The 20,203-nt window shown below is 34.9% G+C and overlaps 4 protein-coding genes across 6 annotated transcripts in view; 2 read left to right on the plus strand and 2 right to left on the minus strand.

The window, feature by feature from the left end:
- Nucleotides 1-20,203, minus strand: part of LOC134845466 (glycogen debranching enzyme-like) — a 643,946-nt gene that overhangs the window by 346,501 nt on the left and 277,242 nt on the right. The gene's annotated exons all lie outside the window — the stretch shown is intronic.
- The window catches only part of LOC134845467 (serine/threonine-protein phosphatase 2A 65 kDa regulatory subunit A alpha isoform-like), a 525,354-nt gene that overhangs the window by 265,967 nt on the left and 239,184 nt on the right, over nt 1-20,203 (minus strand). The gene's annotated exons all lie outside the window — the stretch shown is intronic.
- On the plus strand, nt 8,318-9,998 carry LOC134846293 (spermatogenesis-associated protein 4-like). Its single transcript, XM_063863586.1, has 2 exons — nt 8,318-8,893; nt 9,463-9,998. Exons 1-2 carry the CDS (start codon nt 8,688-8,690, stop codon nt 9,938-9,940), a joined length of 684 nt encoding a protein of 227 aa, XP_063719656.1. The 5' UTR covers nt 8,318-8,687; the 3' UTR covers nt 9,941-9,998.
- LOC134845964 (G-patch domain and KOW motifs-containing protein-like) lies at nt 13,057-14,592 on the plus strand. Its single transcript, XM_063863108.1, has one exon. It carries the CDS (start codon nt 13,058-13,060, stop codon nt 14,366-14,368), a length of 1,311 nt encoding a protein of 436 aa, XP_063719178.1. The 5' UTR covers nt 13,057; the 3' UTR covers nt 14,369-14,592.

Consider the following 20,203-nt stretch of genomic DNA (forward strand, 5'->3'; position numbering starts at 1 on the left):
TAAAAAGGTATATTTTGGTAATTTTTTTTCACTGGTTAGAAATAGAACAAATCGGAAAAATTTTGATCGAAATTTCAAAATTTGAATTGAATATCGAAAAAACAATATAAACTAGACAAGAAATCTCATTTATCCCACTAGGGTATCAAACTTCAAATCTTAGTTATGTTGGAAAAATTCAATAAAATTTATTGATTAAGAAATTTCATAAACATAGTCTGGTTCTGATCTACAAAGTGTTTAAAATCTGTGATTACTTCATTCTGATTGGTTATTAACACAAATAATGTCTGTGAAAGTATCCTCAAAATCTACAAAAGTTAAAGAAATTGTTGAAAAATTCATGAGAAGAAGAGCTCAACTCTGATTGGTTGACTTTAAATTTCTTGAAAATTTCATGACTTTTGAAGCTCAATTCTGATAGGTTGACATTGAATTTGCTGAAAATTACATGACTTTTGAAGCTCAATTCTGTTTGGTGGACATTGAATTTGTCGAAAATCACATGACTATTGAAGCTCAATTCTGATTGGTTGATATCAGAAAAGATAAAAGTTTCCTTGTAATTAATGCTCGATTCTGATTGGTTGATACTTTTAAAAATTCCATGGTTAGATTGGATGATTTTTATTTCAGCTAGGCTAAATAGCATATCCATTCTGATTTTCTTTCTCGTTAAAAACAATTGGTTAATAAGTTTGCTGTTATTATTTACTTTTATTCATTTTTTGAGGCTATTCAACTCACCTTATCTAAAAATTTGGTACATTTTAAATCTCCCATTTAATTTTTCATTACTATTGAGATGCCTTCACACAATAGAAACGAAAGAGTTGCATGTCTTGAATGTGGCAGGGATTACACTCACAAAGATGCATCAAGACATCGTAGTACATGTGGTGTTTTGAAGTGTTCTAACTGTAATTTTTATACTTATAGCAGCGAGGAACTCGCTAATCATTTCAAGAAGAAGCATTCTCAGCATAATATTAAATTATGTGCTCAGCAAACTCCAAACACACTTCAGGAAAAGGTAAAATTTTTAAGTTTTTTTTTTAAAAACTTAGAAATTACTATGATTATTAGTTTTTACTGAATCTGAAAAGTCTCAGCAATTGTAACAAATCTAGTCAGTAATTATACAGTGTTTTCATTACATTACCTGAACTGTCATTTATTTTTTTATTCAAAGGTTTTGATTGATGTTAAAGACAGCAAAAATCGAGTTCAAATCGTCGTGAAGCTTTCCATGGAACTCGATCCGAAAACTTTTAATCAACAGTAAAAACTCCCTTGGTTGCAAGCTTGCGGAGATTTGTTGTGATAAATTTGTAGTAAAGTGCATTACATATGCTAATGAGTATTTAAGTATTCGCCTAAAAATTGTAAAACTTGGATATTTGGAAAACATCAACTAATTGAAAGGTTTTTTGTAGTTGCTATTTTAAAGTTTTCCTTGTTTAGTGCTTGTAAAAGTGTTCATAGAGCAGAGCTTTTTAAGCAGATAATGTGGTTTGACTTATTAAGAATTATGTTTTTCTATTGATTTTTTGATGATTTCAGAAAAGAAATTGATAAATGACCTGGAAAAAATGTATATTTTGCTAAACTTTGAAAGTTTCAAGATAATGATATACATCATTCCAACTAAAAATTTAGTCTAAAATAGAAATTCAGATTTAAAACAGCATTATTCAGTTATGAGCTTGAGAAAATCCTTTAAAGCTTTTTAGTAAAGGGTTTATGGTATTAATTCAGCTTCGGATTATTGATCGTTCGTTGAAACGATACATTTTTCCATCTAAAACTCAATTTTCAAGTAAAATTTTGCTCAAATTGGATTCATTTGGTAGATAGTAGATGAAGCAGAAACTGAGAAAATGCTAAAATGAGATAGATTGATATATTTGGTGCTTTATTTGAAAGATCAAATGTTTTGAAGATAATTTTTGAAAAGCAAACCCAATTCGACATCTTTTGGAAGAAGATACATAAAGCATAAATCGAAAACTTGCTTTCAAGATCTACTTTTCCTTGCTACACAATACTACATAGAATACACATCACTATATACAATACATTACTACATTTTTACTACATAGAGTTTTTTTTCTAAATAAAAATCGGAAAATTACACAATTGTTCCAGTTTGCACCTTGCTTTGCTTTGCTAAATCAATTTTTTGAGACTCGCTCTTTCAGAAGTTTTTATATTGTAGATGTTAGGAACTAGGTTCTCTTGCGTATTTCCGGAGATTTTCAGATTATAACTAATAGAGCTGCTCCTAATTTGTTCTTAGATCGTAAAAATACACCTTTATCTTCTCATTTTGTACATATATTTTTGAATGCTTTAACTAGCACCAATTCTTTCTCACTTGGATATTTTTGAGAAAATTTCCGTCATAAATTAAGAAAAAAAGCGAGTTAATAACTATTTTGCAAGAAAAGTGATAGTTAATGATTCCAAAATGTGTATTTTTGCTTAAATAGTTTACAATAGCAACTGAGCAGGGGAACCTCGAGGAAGATATTAACATTTTTTATTGTAAAAATCATACGGTATCAGTTCTAATTTCATCTCTGCTAGCAAATTGTTCGTTCAATTGATACTATTTCCCTCCTAAATTCTCAAGTTTTGACTAAATTTTCTAGTAAAGTGTGTTCATTAGCGAAAACATGTTTTAAACAGAAAGCAAGAATAACTTTAAAACATGGAAAAACTCTACGGAAAATCTTGAAAGTTATGTTGCAGAAGCAACAGAGAGATAATCATCAGTTATGAAGAAGTTTTTGTTGAATTTGAGCCAATATCGAATAAATTTTTAAGAAACATTTATCCCATTTTTAAACAACTTTAGCAATAAACTGTTCATTTTTTTATCAATAATCAGAAATTTCTAATTTTTAACATGAAAATTTTCTCACCAGTTGTAATTTTTGTACAAATTTGGGTAATTCAATGAGAAAAAAATGGAGTTTGATTCAAAAATTTCATAGGCTATTACCCTTAATGTTCATTTGAATTTAGATTCCTAAAAATAATCCCTGAACTGGACAAAAAAAACAGTTAAAAACCAAAATAAAAGGTTCAAATGGAAAATTTCATGTAAATTTGATTAATTTTTATTTTACCTTCTCGAAAATTACGACTAATTTCACTGTTTTCCGGAAGTTTCAATATTGATTCTGCTACTATGAACCTTCTTTTCAGTGTTTAGAGCATTTTATAACCAAATATTTAGCTCAAATTAAGGTAAACTTCATCGTATTTCAATATTTTGAGAAAAAATTATTGAAAAAGTCATTTTTTTATTCAAAATTTTGTATCATTGTCTCAACATCATGCCAACTAACATACAGTCTTAGCTTTTTTAAAAATCAATACGTAAAAGTATGTTTAAAATTAGATCAAAAGCAACAATACATTAGCCAAAATTATGAGATTTCTGCAATTTTTTCCAAATACTTGAAATTTTTGCAATTTTTTCCAAATACTGGAAATTTTTGCAATTTTTTCCAAATACTTGAAATTTTTGCAATTTTTTCTCAAAAATTTGAATTTTTTCGAAGTTTCAGTAGGTTTCAGCATTGTTTCAATTAGATAGAAAGTAAGATTTTTTAATAATTTAGGTCAAATAATAGCTAACCTTATCGTGTTTTGAAGTTTTTTTTGAAAATTTTTTCATAAAAATTCCAAGTTTTTGCACAAAATCTCGTACCATTGACTTACCATGCACCAAAAAAACTAAATTTATAACCTTTATTCTACACGTAATTAACAATTAACTGTTCCCAATTAGGTAACGCGCGCCGAGATTTTTGCGAAAAAATTAGACAAAAACCAAAAAATTTTCGTTTTTCTTTATCTTGCCATCACACTGAAACCTTACCATCGGTATTCCCTATCTTAATACATTGTACACTCTATACCCAATCTTAATACATAGCATGGCGGACCGGAAATCTATAACGTATCTTAATACATGGGGTCCGCCATGCACCCCCCCCCCCCCCCCCCACTTCAGCTCCAACATCTACTACTGATGTACCTATCTCAGCCATAATATCTTTCATCCAACGATCCACACATCTCAGCCATCAATCATCTGGCAGTCCATCCAAACGTCCAGTCAGTCATTTATGTAGCCACTCATCATCGATCTAGCCCTTCATCCATCTACTTGACCGTTTGTCCCGTGTACATCCATATAGCCATCCATGCATCTTTCCAGTTATCCATCATCGATCAAGCCATCCATCCAGCTAGACATCTCACCATCCTGCGAGACATTCAATCGTCCAGCTATCTACCATACAGCCATCCATCCATACATCCATCTAGCTATCCAGCCATCCACCAATCTTTCTAGCCATCTGTCCATCTAGCCATTCAACCAACCAGTCATCCATTCATCTTTCCCAATTCAGTCATGATCATGCCATCCATATCAGCCAGTCATCCTTCGTTCCAGCCATCACTGAAGTCATCCATCTTTTCAACGACTCATCCAACCATCCTTCTCGCCATCCATCTAGACAGCCATCCATGCGCCTAAACAGATATCCATCAATCCTATTTCTTTTACAGGTAAACGTTGCCGTTTTTCTGGAGCATCTTTAGCTGCAGAGGTCCTGCTAGTTCGGTTTTATACTATTGCATTTTTTACATAAGATACTTCTGGCAATTTTTCGGTAGTGTTTGGGAAGCGTGGCTTCGCCAGTGGGTTGATATGCTTCAAATAATTCAGTTAAATTATTGGCAATATTTTTTCTCATCTTTTTAGCGGTTTTGATGGTTGGATTTTCAATGCACATCTGATTTTATGTTTAATGTGTCGCCCTGTGATTAGCAAGGGTATTGCAACCAGGTAATTGAGTTTTCCCTGAAAAACTTTGTTCACAGAAACCATAAAAAAAAAGAAATTATAATTTTACTTGTACAGCCTACATGTGCGGCCTATATATTGCTCTGTAGGTAGTACATGCATGATTTTGCAAGTTCTGTTTTTGCTGCAAATGTTTCGGTTGATTTTCAAGTTAATGAGTGTCGGCTTTAATTATGTCGGCTTGTGCACCTTATGCTTTGTTTGTATTATTTTGCTGTCTCATAATTGATATTGATTTATCTTTGACAATTTGTGTTAAGAAGCTTCTAACCAATTTCGTACAGAAAGATTATTATAAATCCAAATTCCAGGATACTTCTGCGCATATAGCGCGGTGGTAGCAATTTTTGTTTGAGACGTCAAAGGCCTCGTGTTTGAATCCAGTCGGGACCTGTTTTTTTTTGCTTGCTGAAAGTTTTAGACTATCGTCCGTCTGCTTTTTGTCGGCTTAGTTCACTCAGAACGGACTTTTCCGAATACTCTTTGTTACCCTTGCCATAAGCAAGGGTATTGCAACCGGGTACTAGACTTTTTTTTCCGTAAACAACATTGTCCATAGGATTCGTCTGGACTCATCTCTACCTTATTTCATTATATGTTCAAACCTAGTGTTCCTTACAAATTTAGCCTGGAGGTAACGAATATGCCTGGGGCGCCAAAGTTCCTGCGTTTGAGTCTGACCAGGACCTGTTTTTTGTTTTCAAACGCGATATATTCTGCTTGAAAAAAAAATGTCGGCCAATTATTTGTCTGCTTATCTGTTGTCGGCTTAGTTGTCACATCTTGGAATTGTTTTTTCTACGCGCGATTTTCTAATGTCGTTTTTAGTGTTTGACTTACGCCTACATTTTGTAATTTTAGTTACCATTACTTTATATTTCCTTTGTTTTTTTTGTTTCGCCTAAAAAATTCAAAAAACGTTTCAAGATCACAATTTTAGCACTCCCCTCCGCATTTTTTAAGTTGGTTGTATGTTTACCAAACTGTTTGTTGAAATTTCTTTTTTTTTCGTTTTGCAAAAATTTAGTTTTCTGATTTTCAATTTGAAAGACCGCTTATTCACTGTGTGCCTGAATACTCCCCTAGAGTCTTTTTAGTCGACCCTCCCGCCTACAGCCTTCGAAAAAGTCTTCTCAGAAACTACCTCTCTCAATTTTGAGTTCTCGGTTTTAATGGATAGAACTGTTTTAAAAGCTTCCCGGCATCAGTGGCTACGACTAATTTTTTTGCAAAAATTTATAGCCCTCGGAATAGTCAAAATTCTTATTTTGTCCGTTTTGTGCATCTTTTGGACTTTTCTCGAAAACTAACCTCTCAAATCTAATATTGTGAGTTCAATCAGATAGGAGTTTATGGGAAGCTCCTCTGCATTAGTGGTTATTAGCTATAAGTTTTATACAAGAAGTTATCGCCCTCTGAAAAGTCAAATTTTTGATCTTTTGACCGTTGTTCACTTTTTTGATAATCTCGAAAACTACCTGGGTTTTTGGGTTCAAACAGTTAGCACAACAACGTTTTGAATTTTGTGAATTCTTTGAAACTTTTGAATTTTTTTAAATTGTAACAATCAAATCTGTGATTAAAAGTTCTATTGAAAGAGCGGGTCGCGATAATTGTTCCTGCAGAAGCAGCGATTCCTTACTTTTTTCGAAGAGAAATTTTATCTCTTTGGGAAAATTGATTATCTCTAAATTTCTTTTCTCACTTATTTTAGTAGAGGAACAGCTAATGTTTTAGGCAAAATCCTTTTCTTGCTATCACACTTTTGGTGCCGCATCAGTATCGCAAACTCATTCAATATTAAACACGTACCTCCAGCTTTATTTGGGCCTGTAATTGTTTTTTTTATCGAGACTTACGAAAATTTTCGTTCACCTTGTTTTTTTTTCATTATTTAAAACTTTCTCAATTTTGACTGTTGTGTTACGTTTTTATTGTATGGCAAGTTGTGCAAAGCTCCGCTTCGCCTCTGTGTTAAACTTCCAATCGTGCTTGAAATTGAGTCCCATTTTTTGGATTTTTTCAGCCAGCTATAATTTGATGACGATTGATTTGTCCGTGATCATAGTTTTTCTTTTTTTTGTATTGCAAGTGTTGCTGGGCTCTGCTGCGCCTCAGTGTAGAGGGCTCTTTTTCCTTCTCCACCCCATGTCACACGAGGTTCACTATATTAGAGGAACGAGTGGTTTTACGAGGTTGAGTATGAAGACCAAATATGTTTGTCGTGGCCTTATTAGTCTGTATGTAAATTTTCATAACAATCGGACATTGTGGTCAACAAATTTACATGTAAACATTTGCAGGTGGGGGAAGGAAAAATAGCCGTGTAGAGATATAATTTTGGTTTATAACCAGCAAAAATTTCTGTTGCGGACAGAAAAAATGAAATACATTTATATCAAACGATTGAAATTGGAAAAAAATAAATTGTGCGAGCGGGAATTGGATCCGAGGCGAAAGTACTGGCTCACTAATTGCAATTATGAGACAAATCTCTAATTGAGCTGTATATAAACCAGCCGAAGTATAAACAAGCTGCCGTACAAACTAGCCGAAATATGTAACTGTTACATTACAGTTATGTTACAATGGCAACAGTTACCAACTTCATGCAAGATTCTGTCTAATGGCGAAACTTTTGGCTGATTTATATACCCAGTGCACTAACTTTCGGCCGGCTTCTAAATTCTGCGCTTTTTAAGCTGGTTTATAGTTTGGCTGTTTCTGTAACATTTCCGTGACCTTTATTGAAACTTCAACTGAAACTTCTAATGCAAGTACTAGAAATCCAATCGGTTTGAGGTAAATTTATATATATTGCTATAGAAAAATTGGAATAGTTTAGATATTTATATTGATGCCGTCTCAAGATTGGCATGGTAAACAAACTAAATATTGTGAAAAGATTTTTGAATTCTTTGCATCGTAATAACACTTAAAACATTTTTCAAAAGGGAATTTGAAAGGTGGAGGGAAATAGCAAAAGAGCCAATGATTTGTTGCTGTAAAGTTTTGATATGCAAAAATTGTAGAACGTTTTCCGACATTTTTCATTTTTAGTTTATTGTATGGTATACTGGGGCGTGGGTAAAAACGAGCAGTCATACTCGAATAAATTTTAAGCCATTTAGTCGTTGTGGCGCATCGGTAGTGATGGTGCCCAGCAATCCTATAATTGCAGGTTCATTCGCACGTTCGCTGCAATTTACAAAATGAGTTCTTGGGAGATAGTCATAGCTTAGTTAACCTTAATTTATTAACCTCAGGGTTAGGCCTCTGGCTGGTTAACGACAAAAAATAATATTGAAAGTTTTTCTGGAAATGATGATAAACTTAAAAGCTGACGGTGGTATTGATATAGGTACTTAAACATTGCTGAGTATACCTGTATTGTTTTTCACTGTTTTAGCAGCTTGTGATATAATCCTCTTGCGGAGCACGTGCATTTTCATTCGTGCATGTTGATAAACAGTCAAATATACTGAGATTTATATATCAACTTGCTTAAAAAATTGGTCTATCTGTGACTTTATTTGGACAGCGAAGGAACCAACTTACATGTCACCTATATTTCTTCACAATATTCTGTGTGAATAATAAAAATCTTAGAACATTAAAACAATTGTTCGATCTGGTCATTCATTTTTCTTTACCAGATCTTCCTTTCGTTTCACTTACTCGCAAAAAGCAAAAAAAAAACAATTGTTTCTCGGATACGAGAATACTTTTCTTGAACTTACGTTGCTTGGTTGAATCAATAAGCAAGCAAGAAAGAGAAGAAGACGTAGAAGAGTGTAGGATGTTGGTGTTGCCGCGTGACGTGATCAAGTGGCTGCAGAGTATGGACTTGAGTGTGGTGTGTGTGCGCAATGTGAGGCGCGAGTGTTCCAATGGGTATGTGGTGGCCGAGATCATGTCCAGATACTTCCCCCACAATGTGTCCATCCACATGTTCCACAATGGCACATCACTCGAGTGCAAGGAGAAGAACTGGAGTGTGCTCAAGTTAGAACCATTTAATAGAGTTAATAATGAGAGGCTAAAATTAGTATTGAGTTTTTGCAATTTCAACGAACAAATTGAAGGAACTTACTTCAGTAGTGTATCTTTTTTCAAGTTGTCCATTTGTTCCGGAAAAACTTAAAAGTGGTGCAATCTCAAATTATTTTTTCGCGGTTTAACTTCTTTATGTTTGTATATTTATTTTATTTTAACTAATGGATAGCAAATTACGCTCCTTCATCGACAAGTTTTGATGCCACAAAACGTGAATGTGACTTTAAGCTCCAAAAACACTTAGAATTCTTACTTTTTTGAGCGGAAAAACAAATTGTTTAGTTTTATCCAAGTGTATAGATATTTGAAGTTTAATGATTGAGCCGATTTTTAAATGAAATAGAAAGCCATCACCTGAATTTGTGTTTCAACATTTCACTGAATGGACCAAATGGGACTTATTCTCCCCTACCAAATTACATTAGCATTAATTTCATTGTAATCTAAATTTTTAATTGTTTGGAAACTTGGAAAAACAATTAATTTTTTAATGTCTGTTGACTCATTGATATTTCAAGGAGAGAAATTGAGAAGTTGGAACTGAATATCCCAGTTGAACTAATGGAAGAGACTATGCACATGAAGCCAGATGCAGCCGAACTGCTCATCCAGATACTTTACAACCGGACCACCAATCGCGTGATCAAATCCCTCCCTGTAGACCACGAGATAGATTTTAGCGACTGGTACTACCAACGTACTCTGCCCCTGCACGCAAGATCCACAGCCGCCAAAGCAGTGAGCAACAACATCAAATTCACCGAGCTCATAACTGCACCTAATGAACTGTTGAAACAGCACAAAGCACAGACTATTGTGAACAAACACATGGAACACAGAATGCAGAACAGACTGGAGTACCCGGAGAGGTTCGACATCGAACCCTCGTTGGGAGAACTGTGTCCGCGACGCCCGCCGCCTCGAGAGAATCAAGCTAACAAGAATCATGCGGCGACTGATCACAAGATTTCTGCCCAAGTCGAAGCTGCGCATTAAAACATCATACATTTTATTTGCAGAATAATGTCGAATCGAGTTTACTTTCTATACCTAACTCTTTTGACTGACTGTCAATTAGATGTGAAAAGTGCTTGGACATGAAATGCATAAGGAACAGGGATAGCGGGTTGGTGTCCAAGTAGCGGCTCTTTTTCCTCCCCCCCCCCCCCCCCCCCCCCCCCACCTGCAAACTTTTATATTTTGAAGTTACTGTTCACTTTGTCCGATTGTCATGAAAATTGGCATGTAGGCTAATTAGGCCATGACAAACATATTTTGTCTCAATAATTAACCTTGTAAGACCGCTCGTTACACTATAAAATTCATGTTTGAGTGAGTTGGGGGGGGGGGGGGGGGGGGGGGAGGAAAAAGAGCCCAAGTAGCACAGAGAGTTCTGACCACAATGAATAGTTTTAAAAATCTTTATTTTTATTGCGAATTAAGATGTTTTTTGATCGTTCGGCTATAAGCGGACCTAAACAAAAGCTTGAAAAATCTATTATAAGAGTAGAATGCGCATATTTGAAAACGGTATTATCAAAAAGCTATTTGAAAAACAAAAAAAAATCAAGAACAATTTTTGGTGGCAATTTATATATTTCAGTTTAATCATATTTTAGCCCTTTTAAGCATAGGCAATTTAATAGCATATGTTGCTGCTTTAGTTTTGTTAACGTTGCTCCCTTTTTTTTTAAAAAAGGTATTATAATTATGTATGGGAATTGTTTTCTTTTTACCCCACGTACTACGGCCTTCAAAAGTTTCACTTGGGGGTTGTTGCCCTATTTGTTTCGAATTTTTCTTTTTCTCAATATTTATCGCACAAATCCGAAAATAAGATTTCAATTAAAAGTACAAATTATGGTGATCTCTCCTTCATAACTGTCTTTTCCCTGCTTTCGATAGGAAACAAAGATATGGCCTCAAACAAACCCGTTTTTTGATGTTGGTAAAAGTTCCAAACTTTTGGACAGTTTTCGAAATTTTTTTGGCAAATCTGTGCTTAAGGATTCAATCGCAAGAAAAAGCGGTCGAAATTTTCCTTGCATAAATGGCTATGCCGTTGTTTTCATTTTAAAAAATTCAACATTAGAAAATGTCCATTTTTTGCACTTTCAATCGACTTTTGGAAAACTTATGACTTTTCCTAAAAACTACACTGACAAAATCTGCGAATCCTAACTGCGCAAGCGACTATAACCTACGTTTTGAAAAACATATATGAACTTAGAAATTATCCACTTTTTGAACTTTAACCTATTTTGGAAACATTTTCTTAAAAAACTAACCTGCTGATTTAGAGGCTGGCGGCTCATTCCATCAAACATAGTTCTAAAATCTTCTCTTCTTCAGGTTTACGAGTCCAGAATACTCGTAAACATCCTTTTAGTTCTGCAATTTTCGAGGTTTTCCAGAAATTTCTACAAAAAATAATTTACAAAAATTTCTCAATTTTTGAAATTCTCACCCTGTAGTTGGGTGCTGTCAAGGTACTCTCAGGGGTTGTGAATCTTGCCTCCAAATCTTTGTAGTTTTTGAGATGTGACGTTTCTTCTGATTTTTTATTAAAAAATTTCAAAAATGTAGATTCTTAAAAATTCCAAAACGTTGAAGATCTCATTCCTGTTGTTAGATATTGTGAGGGTACTCTCAGGGGTTGCGAATCTTGCCTCTCATAATGGCTGCTCAAAGGCTTGTAATTTTCTTGATATGACATTTTTTTAGGAATTTTTTTTTTCAACATTTTTCAGAAAATTTAGATATAAAAAATTTCAGTTGCGAATTTTTCCTCCAACTATGACTGGTCAAATCCTTGAAATTTTTGAGATACGTTGTTTTGTATGTTTTTCTCCGAAATTTTCAAAAAAACTTAGATGTTAAAAAATTCAAAACGTAGAAGATCTCGTCCCTGTTATTGGAATATGTAAGAGTACTCACAGGAGGTTACGAATCTTGCCAATTAATATAGCTGCTCAAATTCTTCGTAGTTTTCGAGATATGGCGTTTTGTAGGATTTTCTCAAAATTTTTCAGGGAACTAAGATATAAAAAATTTAACAAAAAATTTCAACTCAAATTACAAAGTAATTCAATAAAAAGAAAATCCCAACCATGTAGTTGTGTGCTGTCAGAGTATTTTCAAAGATTGCGAATATTACCATGAATTAAGACTTCTGAAATCTTGGTAGTTTTCGAGATGTAAAATTTTTTATGGTTCTCAAAAAGTACCTTTTTTTAAGAAAACTTAAGGTGAGGTTTCTCAAATTTTGAATTTCGCAACGTTGTAGTTGGGTAACTATAAGAGTACTCTCAAAAGTTGCAAATCTTGCGTCCAGATGCGACTGCTCATTTGCTTTTAGTTTCCCAGATGTGACATATCTTAGTTCCTTTTAAATTTTCTTTAAAATTTGTATAAAAAACTTGAATAGAAAACTTTGCAAAATTTGTAACTATGAACCTTGTAATTGGGTGCTGTCGGAGTTCACTCAAAGAAAGATATTATTTTTAATATATGCGGTTTATTATGAGTACCGGAGGTGCGTTTCACGCTAGTTTAATTGAAAGTAAACGAGCTTCCATGTGATCTACATTTTTTCTGAACTCAACTGATGAAAAAATGATCAAACAAATCAGTCGTTTTTTTCCAGTTCTGTAAGATTTTTCCAACTGTCAGTTGGCTGTTTTCTTGGCCAACTCACTTAAAATAGCTTTCACACAACAGTTGGTGCGCCAATTAGTCCATATGCGTAAGGGGGAAGGCAATTGTGCGATTGGATTATAAAGCTAGTCAACTTTATAGCTATTGCTTAACGTTTTTTTGGGCTAGATATGCGAAGTGGAACTTTGTCCCTCTGCTATTGTTCATTTGATAACTTTCTTGCCACCTCCATCCTATAGCTAGTTACGTTTTGATTGGGGAGTTAAATTTAGATAGTTTTATTGATGCGATGTGGAAGTTTAAGTAGCGCATCAGCCATAGGGTGAAGTTGTGCGACTCATTTTAAAGTTGTTTTTAGCGCTCCCACTCGTCTCTCATCTGATTGGATAATTGAGGCAGAAACTTCTAGAAGTCTTATCAGTTCAATCCGTGAAGTTTGAGCTATTTTCAGGTGAAATGTCCGTTAAGTTCAAGTTGTCCAAGGCCAAAGAAAGTGCGGTTTTGAGTCCAGCAGCAGCTAATTGCCTGCCAGGTGCCATTGATGCAAATGATGAAACGGAAACAGAACAAGCTCTAAGTTGTTTCGATCGCTCCTTGGATCGAAAGCGAAAGAACGAACCCCTGGTAATTCCGCTGATCAAGCGAAAATTCTTCAAATCGGAGAATGAAGAGGAAAAGGCGGCAGCTGCAGAGCTGTTATCTGAAGTGAAAGAGTTAAATGAGAAATGGGAAAACAGGGCTGAAGGTGACAATCCGCTTCAGTCTAATCTGATTGTGGACATGATGGCAAGCAGAGCCGAACATGAAGGGGAACAAGACAATGTAAACTCAAACACAAGGCCAGAAAGTTCTAATTTGGAAGAGTACGATAAGATTCCAATCAATGGTTTTGGAATGGCAATGCTTCGTGGGATGGGATTCAAGAAAGACGAAGGGATTGGACGGACCTTCAAACAGACTATTAAACCTACAGAAGTTAATTTGAGACCCAGAGGCCTAGGACTAGGAGCAACTCCAATGGGGGGTTCCAGGGATCCGTCTAGAAATAATGAAGATGATGAGCCGGAGAAAGCAGAACCAAAAGCGGGTAATTTGGTTCAAGTTTTGAGAGGGCCACACAAAGGAACTGTCGGAAAAATGGTGGGTTATGACGGAGATTCCACCCGCATTTTGGTGCAGTGTGACGAAAGTGAAAGTGTTGTCAGTGTTCCACTTAACAGCGCTTCTGTAATAACAGAAGAGGAAAAACTGAAAAGAAACAAATCAAATGGAGTTCGAGAAGTTACCGATCAAAATTCAGCCAAATCTGAAACGATTAGTGAAGCAAATTATGTTTCAAAGAAAAAGAAATCCGATGATTTAGCAACTTCCAAAACGTTCATCAAAAAGGTTCAGGAAGTTCCATGGCTTTTACCGGACATAAAAGTTCGAGTCATTGATAAGAAACTGAACAGAGGAAGACATTACAAAGAGAAAGTGAGAATTGTTGATGTGATCACGCCTTTCACATGTGACTGTCGCACGGATGACAATGTCCTTCTTGAGAACCTTCCTCAGAGCAGTCTAGAAACGGTGGTGCCAAAGATGAAAGCATCAAATGACAGGCCGCCTTTTGTGAAGATTGTAAGAGGACGGAAGAAAGGGATGACCGCAGAAGTGCTTTCAATGGATAAAGAGAAATGTTTGATTGAGGTGCTGATTATAGATATGGAGGAAGAACCGATGCGACTGACATTCGATGACGCAAGCGAACTAGCTGCCAGCTGAAGGGTTTGAAGTACGATTGATGAATCAACTAGCGTGGATCATTAACCACGTTGTACTTGGAGCAGTTGAACATTAGTCAGCAGAAGTCCACGAGCTAAGAAGTCACGAAAAGAAAGACTACAATGGAAAAAAAAACTGCCTCAAACACAAGTAACTATGATTTCGAAGTTTAATCGAACGTAATTTCTTAATATAAAAATTTACTTTTAAGCTCATGCGGGCAAAGCAACCCTTTTGAAAATGTCTATCTTCAGATTTGAAAGAAATCTTATGTAGAAGGTCATGTTCCTCGTATCGTATCAGGGTGGCGCATGTTCTGAACACCCTATAACGTCTATGGTGTAAAGTTTGACAAGACAAATAAATGAAAAAAAAACTTTAAAAAAACTGATACGTTTGTACTGTAAATACCCCAACATGCGATTTGAAACTGAGTCATTTAGCATCCATTAACGTAAAAACTAATACAAGTAGCTTCAATTTGTTTTGGAGTGGGTTCTGTAACGGATTGATTTGCCACTTATGCGTTAAAAGAGTGCGACATCTACCGCGCGTTTTTTGGCCGAAGTCTACCGCAAATTGGCCTAGCAGGGAAACTTCTGCCAAGACCAATAATTTTCACGTGATAAAAAGTTTTGTCAAAAATGGCCATTCAAAAGTTTCATACCAGCTTTTAATGATTAAGTAATTCTTCAAAATTGAAAATTAAAGATGGGTAATGTTTTAGTAATTTTTCAAATTGAAATTCATTTTGACATCAATTACACTACTAAGATAAAAAACGATCCATTCAAAAACGGTTGTTTAAAAGCCGAAATTTGTCTGGAGAAAGATAGCCTTCGTAGCAAAAATTGTCCATCACTTTGTTCTAAAGTTGGTTGGTTCAGAACTCATTTTTTACCATATCAGGTTTCAGATCTTTTTTACCCTTTTTCCGTCTTTCAAATTTTTCAATTTTTATAGTTAATTCATGTGTTATGGAGAAATGATGAAAAGGGATCTTTTCCAACCACCATTCAATTTTAATATTTTTAATTTTTGTCGTACGTGTAATTATGGCTCAACGCGGATTGTTAAGATAGAAAGTTTGACAAAAAATTCTGTTCTCAATTAGTTTGTTCACCATATCAAATGTCAATGCATTATGACAGTTTTAAAATTGTTGGCTCTTTTCCACTTCCCCCCAATTTTTAAAATAATAAACTTTATGTTTGTTTTACGTGTTATAACGGCTAAATGTGTGATGTAACGATGTGAAGTATGAAGCACAAATCTGGTCACAATTATTAGTTAGTTCACCATGTCGAAATTATTTGCATGATGACAACATAAAATAAGCTTTTCAAAATGAAATTTGAAGGTGTTGGAACCGGAAAAGAGCCAAATAATTGACAGTTTTTTTTGTTGTCATAATGTGATGAAAGTTCGCATGATGAACAACTTAACTTTTGTGAACACGTTTTTTCTTCAAAACTTACATAGTAACATTACGCATTCAGCAATTACCATAAGTAGGACAAATAAGAAAATGGAAAATTGAAAAGTGAGGGGAGGCGTGGGAGAACCCAAATTTCAAATTAAGCTTCGATCGCATGCATCAGTAACATGAACGAGATAAATTGCTATGGGGGGAGAAAGTTTCAGACAACGTTAGTGCGTATACGATTTTCCTTTTTCCTCCAATCCCCCTGCCTCACATAAGCATCGTTTTTATAAGTTAAGTATGAGGTTGAGGTTACAAGGTTACAAAAACTGTTTGTTGTAACATAATTAGTCGGCATACTATTTTTGTAACAACATGGCAAAAAACTACTTTCGAAAGTTTACAGGGGTGAGAGGAAAAGAGTAAACGTTTTCTCAGGGAGTTCAGAAAATTAAAAGTCATTTTAAACAAACTTTCGTTATTTATTGATTTTCATAATTAGGGCCTGACAAACATATTTAATTTTCATAATCAACCTTGTAAAACCACTCGTTAGACAATAGAATTGATGCTCGTGTGGGGTGGAGGGGAGGAGGAAAACGAGCCGTAAACTGGAAAAGCTGCCTTCCCTAGTCCCCCTCTGTCCCATTCTCATTAAGTAGCCTGGCTCTTTCTACTCCCCCACCTGTTGCAATTTGTGTCACATTTGTCGATTGTTATCAAAGTTGGCATGCTGACTAATTAATCAGGCCATGACCAACATATTTGGTCTTCATAAGCAACGAAAGGAAAGCAACTCGTTGCTCCTTAAAATTGAGGCTCGTGCCAGGTGGGGGCAAGCCTCGTCGACAAATTACAGCTAGCTACCCGTAGCAGATTACTACCAGATGACTTGTTTTGTTGTTTCTGAGTTGGGGTGGTCTATAATCGAATGAGTCGAAATGAATTGCAAAGTTTGGAATACGCTTTAATGTAAAAAAAAGATATTCAGCCGATTTGACTCGTAAAATTATGAGTCATACTGGATGTTTTCTATCTAATTTACCCGCTCTAAGATAGAACATAAATGGTTCAAATTACCGCAATCGGCGTAAGTCGACCTAGTTATAAAAAACGACTTTAAAACAAGACTTGAATTTTTAAAAACCAAGGTAACAAACAATTTCAAACAAAGACTACAAAATTACCAAGTAACAACAAATAGCAAAAAAAAACTATTTATAACAATCTGAAGTTATGGCCGATGCACAACCAGCCCCCGCTCCGGAACCAGCCGACCCCCTGGGACCGGCAGAGAATAGGCCAAGCCAGACATGGGGACAGCACTTGTTCTCACAGGCCGAGTTGGATTATAATGAAAACCTAGACCATCGATCTGCTTCGATACTGCGCGTGCTGTGCGATCGACTCGGCCGATCTCACTGGCAAGAAGAAAAGAGACGGATGGTGGGACAAGGCCCCCAACTCAATCGTTTACCCTGCGGTCAAATGTGGCATTGGGCGTTGTCAGCTCCTCACAGAGATTTAAGAGGAACAGGATATACGGTAATCAGAAAGTTTTTGTTTACCGCAAACACCGAAATGCTTGTACAGTTGGGTTCAAATTAAACACTATAAAGAAAAAATAAATTGTTTTCAAATAAAACTCGTGCCACTGTAAGAATGTGAGATTTTACAAGAAAAAGGAATCCCGTTTGGAGAGTGCCATGGAGCTCTGCAGTCATGTTTTTGGCACGCTTCTGCCGAAGAATAAAAATCATTCAATAAAAAAACTAACTCTTTCCAGTTTTTCTTTTTCATTTTTAATTTTGAAAAGCCTATTTAACGTTGTCATAAAGCAACAAACAAAATTGGCATGGTGAACAAAGTGACAACTGTGACCAGATTTGTTCTCAAGACTTCACATCGTAAAATCACGCATTTAACCGTAATAACGCGTAAAAAAAATAATTTAAGAATAAAGCGACGGACAATTTCTGCTTCGAGTGCTTTTTTTCCAGACAAATTTTGGCTTTTTAATCAAACTTTTTCGACGGGATTTTTTTCATCATTTGAATGTAAATTGATGTCAAGAATTTGGCTGTTGAATTTGAAAAACTGTTTGGTTATTGCCCACCTTTGATTTTCAATTTTGAAAAATTACTTATCAGTAAACACTGGAATGAAACTTTTGAATGAACATTTTTCCCTAATTTTTTATCAATTGGTAAAAAAATGCACAAAAAATTTTATGTCTGAAGTTAATTCAAAGTTCTTAAAACTTTTTACTCTCCATTGTTTACAGAAACAACTAAGGTTTCATCTGAAGCCCAATTTTGAAATGATCTTGGCTCTTTTCCAGTTCCCCCCTTTCAAAATAACGAGTTTTATGTTTGTTTTACGTGTTATTACGTCTAAATGCGTGATGTTACGCTGCAAAGTATGAAGAACAAATCTGTTCAGAATTGTCGATCTGATCACCACGCAAAATTTCATCGCATTATGACAACGTTAAATAGACTTTTCAAAATTGAATTCGAAAGGGGGGGGGGGAACTGGAAAAGAGCCATGATCTTTTTCACCCGTCGTTCTAGTAACAAAATCAAGGTTTAAAACAGGTACCTCCAGTTTTAGCAGGACCCTCGTACCTCAAATTATACGGTACTTTAATTTTGTAAACCACTTTTATTGTCAGTTTTACACTTGCCTAATCATTATATTTTGTTTAAGAAAACCAAACGTTATTTAACTCAAATCATAGTACCGAAAGTTAACGGATTTTCCTAGTTGAGAATTAAACATGAACGCTTTCAAATGAAAAACTAAAATTATTAAGGACTAGTTTTTTAGTTTCAAACTTCTGCTTCTAAACTCGTCGCAAAAGCTCGCGCCCGGTTTTTCATTTCTAATGTATTTTGCTTGTAATGTCAAAAAATTAGTTTGGTTGTTCGACCTATATACAATTTTCAACAAATCTGTATGCGCTTACCCTTTACTCCACCTTGCGCATGGTGCAGATCTACCGTTGAACTCTTTCTTTTATAGTCCTCAACTCTTGAGTTCAATAGCCGAACAATAGCGACATATGTGAAGTTAGATCCACAACAAGACAGTTTATAACTCAATTTTGTCTTGAGGTAATTAAAAAATGCTGATTTCAGCTCAGCAATGGTAAGCAAGATTGTTGGTTTTTCTTAGTAAAACTATTTGAACATTTGTTAGCTTTCCTAATTTGATTGGAAAATTTTGGCTTTCAGTTCCTCTATAATAAAAAATCATCAAATAAGGCTTCTCAGTTTTTTGGTTGAGTTAACAAAATCCTCTTGATGTCCACTGGCTTGATTGCCTCCTTTAGGTTTCTATAGCTTCGAATATATATGACTGAACTGTTGATTTCTTATTTAACTTAACAGTTTCTGCTTTCAAAATAATTTCGGGTAGTTATTGATTGACTTGAGATCAGGGCAAACTCGTTTTCATAAGCATTAGTTTATGGGCCCAGAAAACGTTCGTGAGTAGTATTCTTGTTGTTTTACTTTGAAGATTACCCTGTTGGTATCATTCAGTTAACTGGGCCTTTTTTGCTATTAATTTTCGGTTACAGCCACTATTAATTTGTGAACAATTTGTGAACCACTTGTCATAAGTAACAGTTAGTTAGAAGTATTCGACTTTCCAAAGCTAGATGGCAAAAATACCGTGACTGGAATTGGCACATGAAGTTGTACTTGCTGGACAAGGTTTCTGTGATTATGTGAATGGAACCACTATCCGAAAATTACCATTCCCAATAATCGAAGAACAAACAAATGTCACATATAACTTATCGATCATAATAAAAAAGAAATAATACAACATAGAAAAAATCTTCTACGATACTACCCGAGGGAATAGGCCCTCTGTGAACTAACACAATTAAACTGCTTCATAGGACTGCATATCATTGAAAACCCCACATAAAATAGAAAACCACAAAAAACAACAAACTCTACATACCTACGCCAATCATCAGGTGTATCTCCGCAAGATATATCAGAAAAGCCCCAAAAACAAATAAGTCAGAAACACAGACTAAACAGTAAGCTACAAGAAAAACCCTTTTACCAGAAATCAAAGTAAAAACACAATAATGTAAATCATCTCGTCTTAGAAAATAACCGGGAAAAGATTATAAAACCTTTATTCCACAATTTAAAACACTAGAAAAAAAATAGAAGTTAAGAAAGCCCCATGATTAAATAAAACAACAGTGTTAAATTTTAAGTAAGCCTTACAGTAATTGTTAATAAAAATAATCATTCTTCTCGTGAAATAAGTTCAAAATCAACCAATCATTTTCAATTGAGATCATCGTATTTCTCTCTAAACACCACCACTTTTATTAGCCGACATATCTCTTACTTGAACTAGATCTGAAACTCTAACTTGAAAAC

The sequence above is a fragment of the Symsagittifera roscoffensis genome, chromosome 5, assembly GCF_963678635.1.
Source record: "Symsagittifera roscoffensis chromosome 5, txSymRosc1.1, whole genome shotgun sequence".
NCBI lineage: Eukaryota > Metazoa > Xenacoelomorpha > Acoela > Convolutidae > Symsagittifera > Symsagittifera roscoffensis.

Excerpts from the sequence above, each read along its gene's own strand:
- LOC134846293 (XM_063863586.1), top strand. The coding sequence starts at position 8,688 with ATGTTGGTGTTGCCGCGTGACGTGATCAAGTGGCTGCAGAGTATGGAC. Across the intron at positions 8,894-9,462 it reads AAGAACTGGAGTGTGCTCAA|GAGAGAAATTGAGAAGTTGG; the intron begins GTTAGAACCATT and ends TGATATTTCAAG.
- LOC134845964 (XM_063863108.1), top strand. The coding sequence starts at position 13,058 with ATGTCCGTTAAGTTCAAGTTGTCCAAGGCCAAAGAAAGTGCGGTTTTG.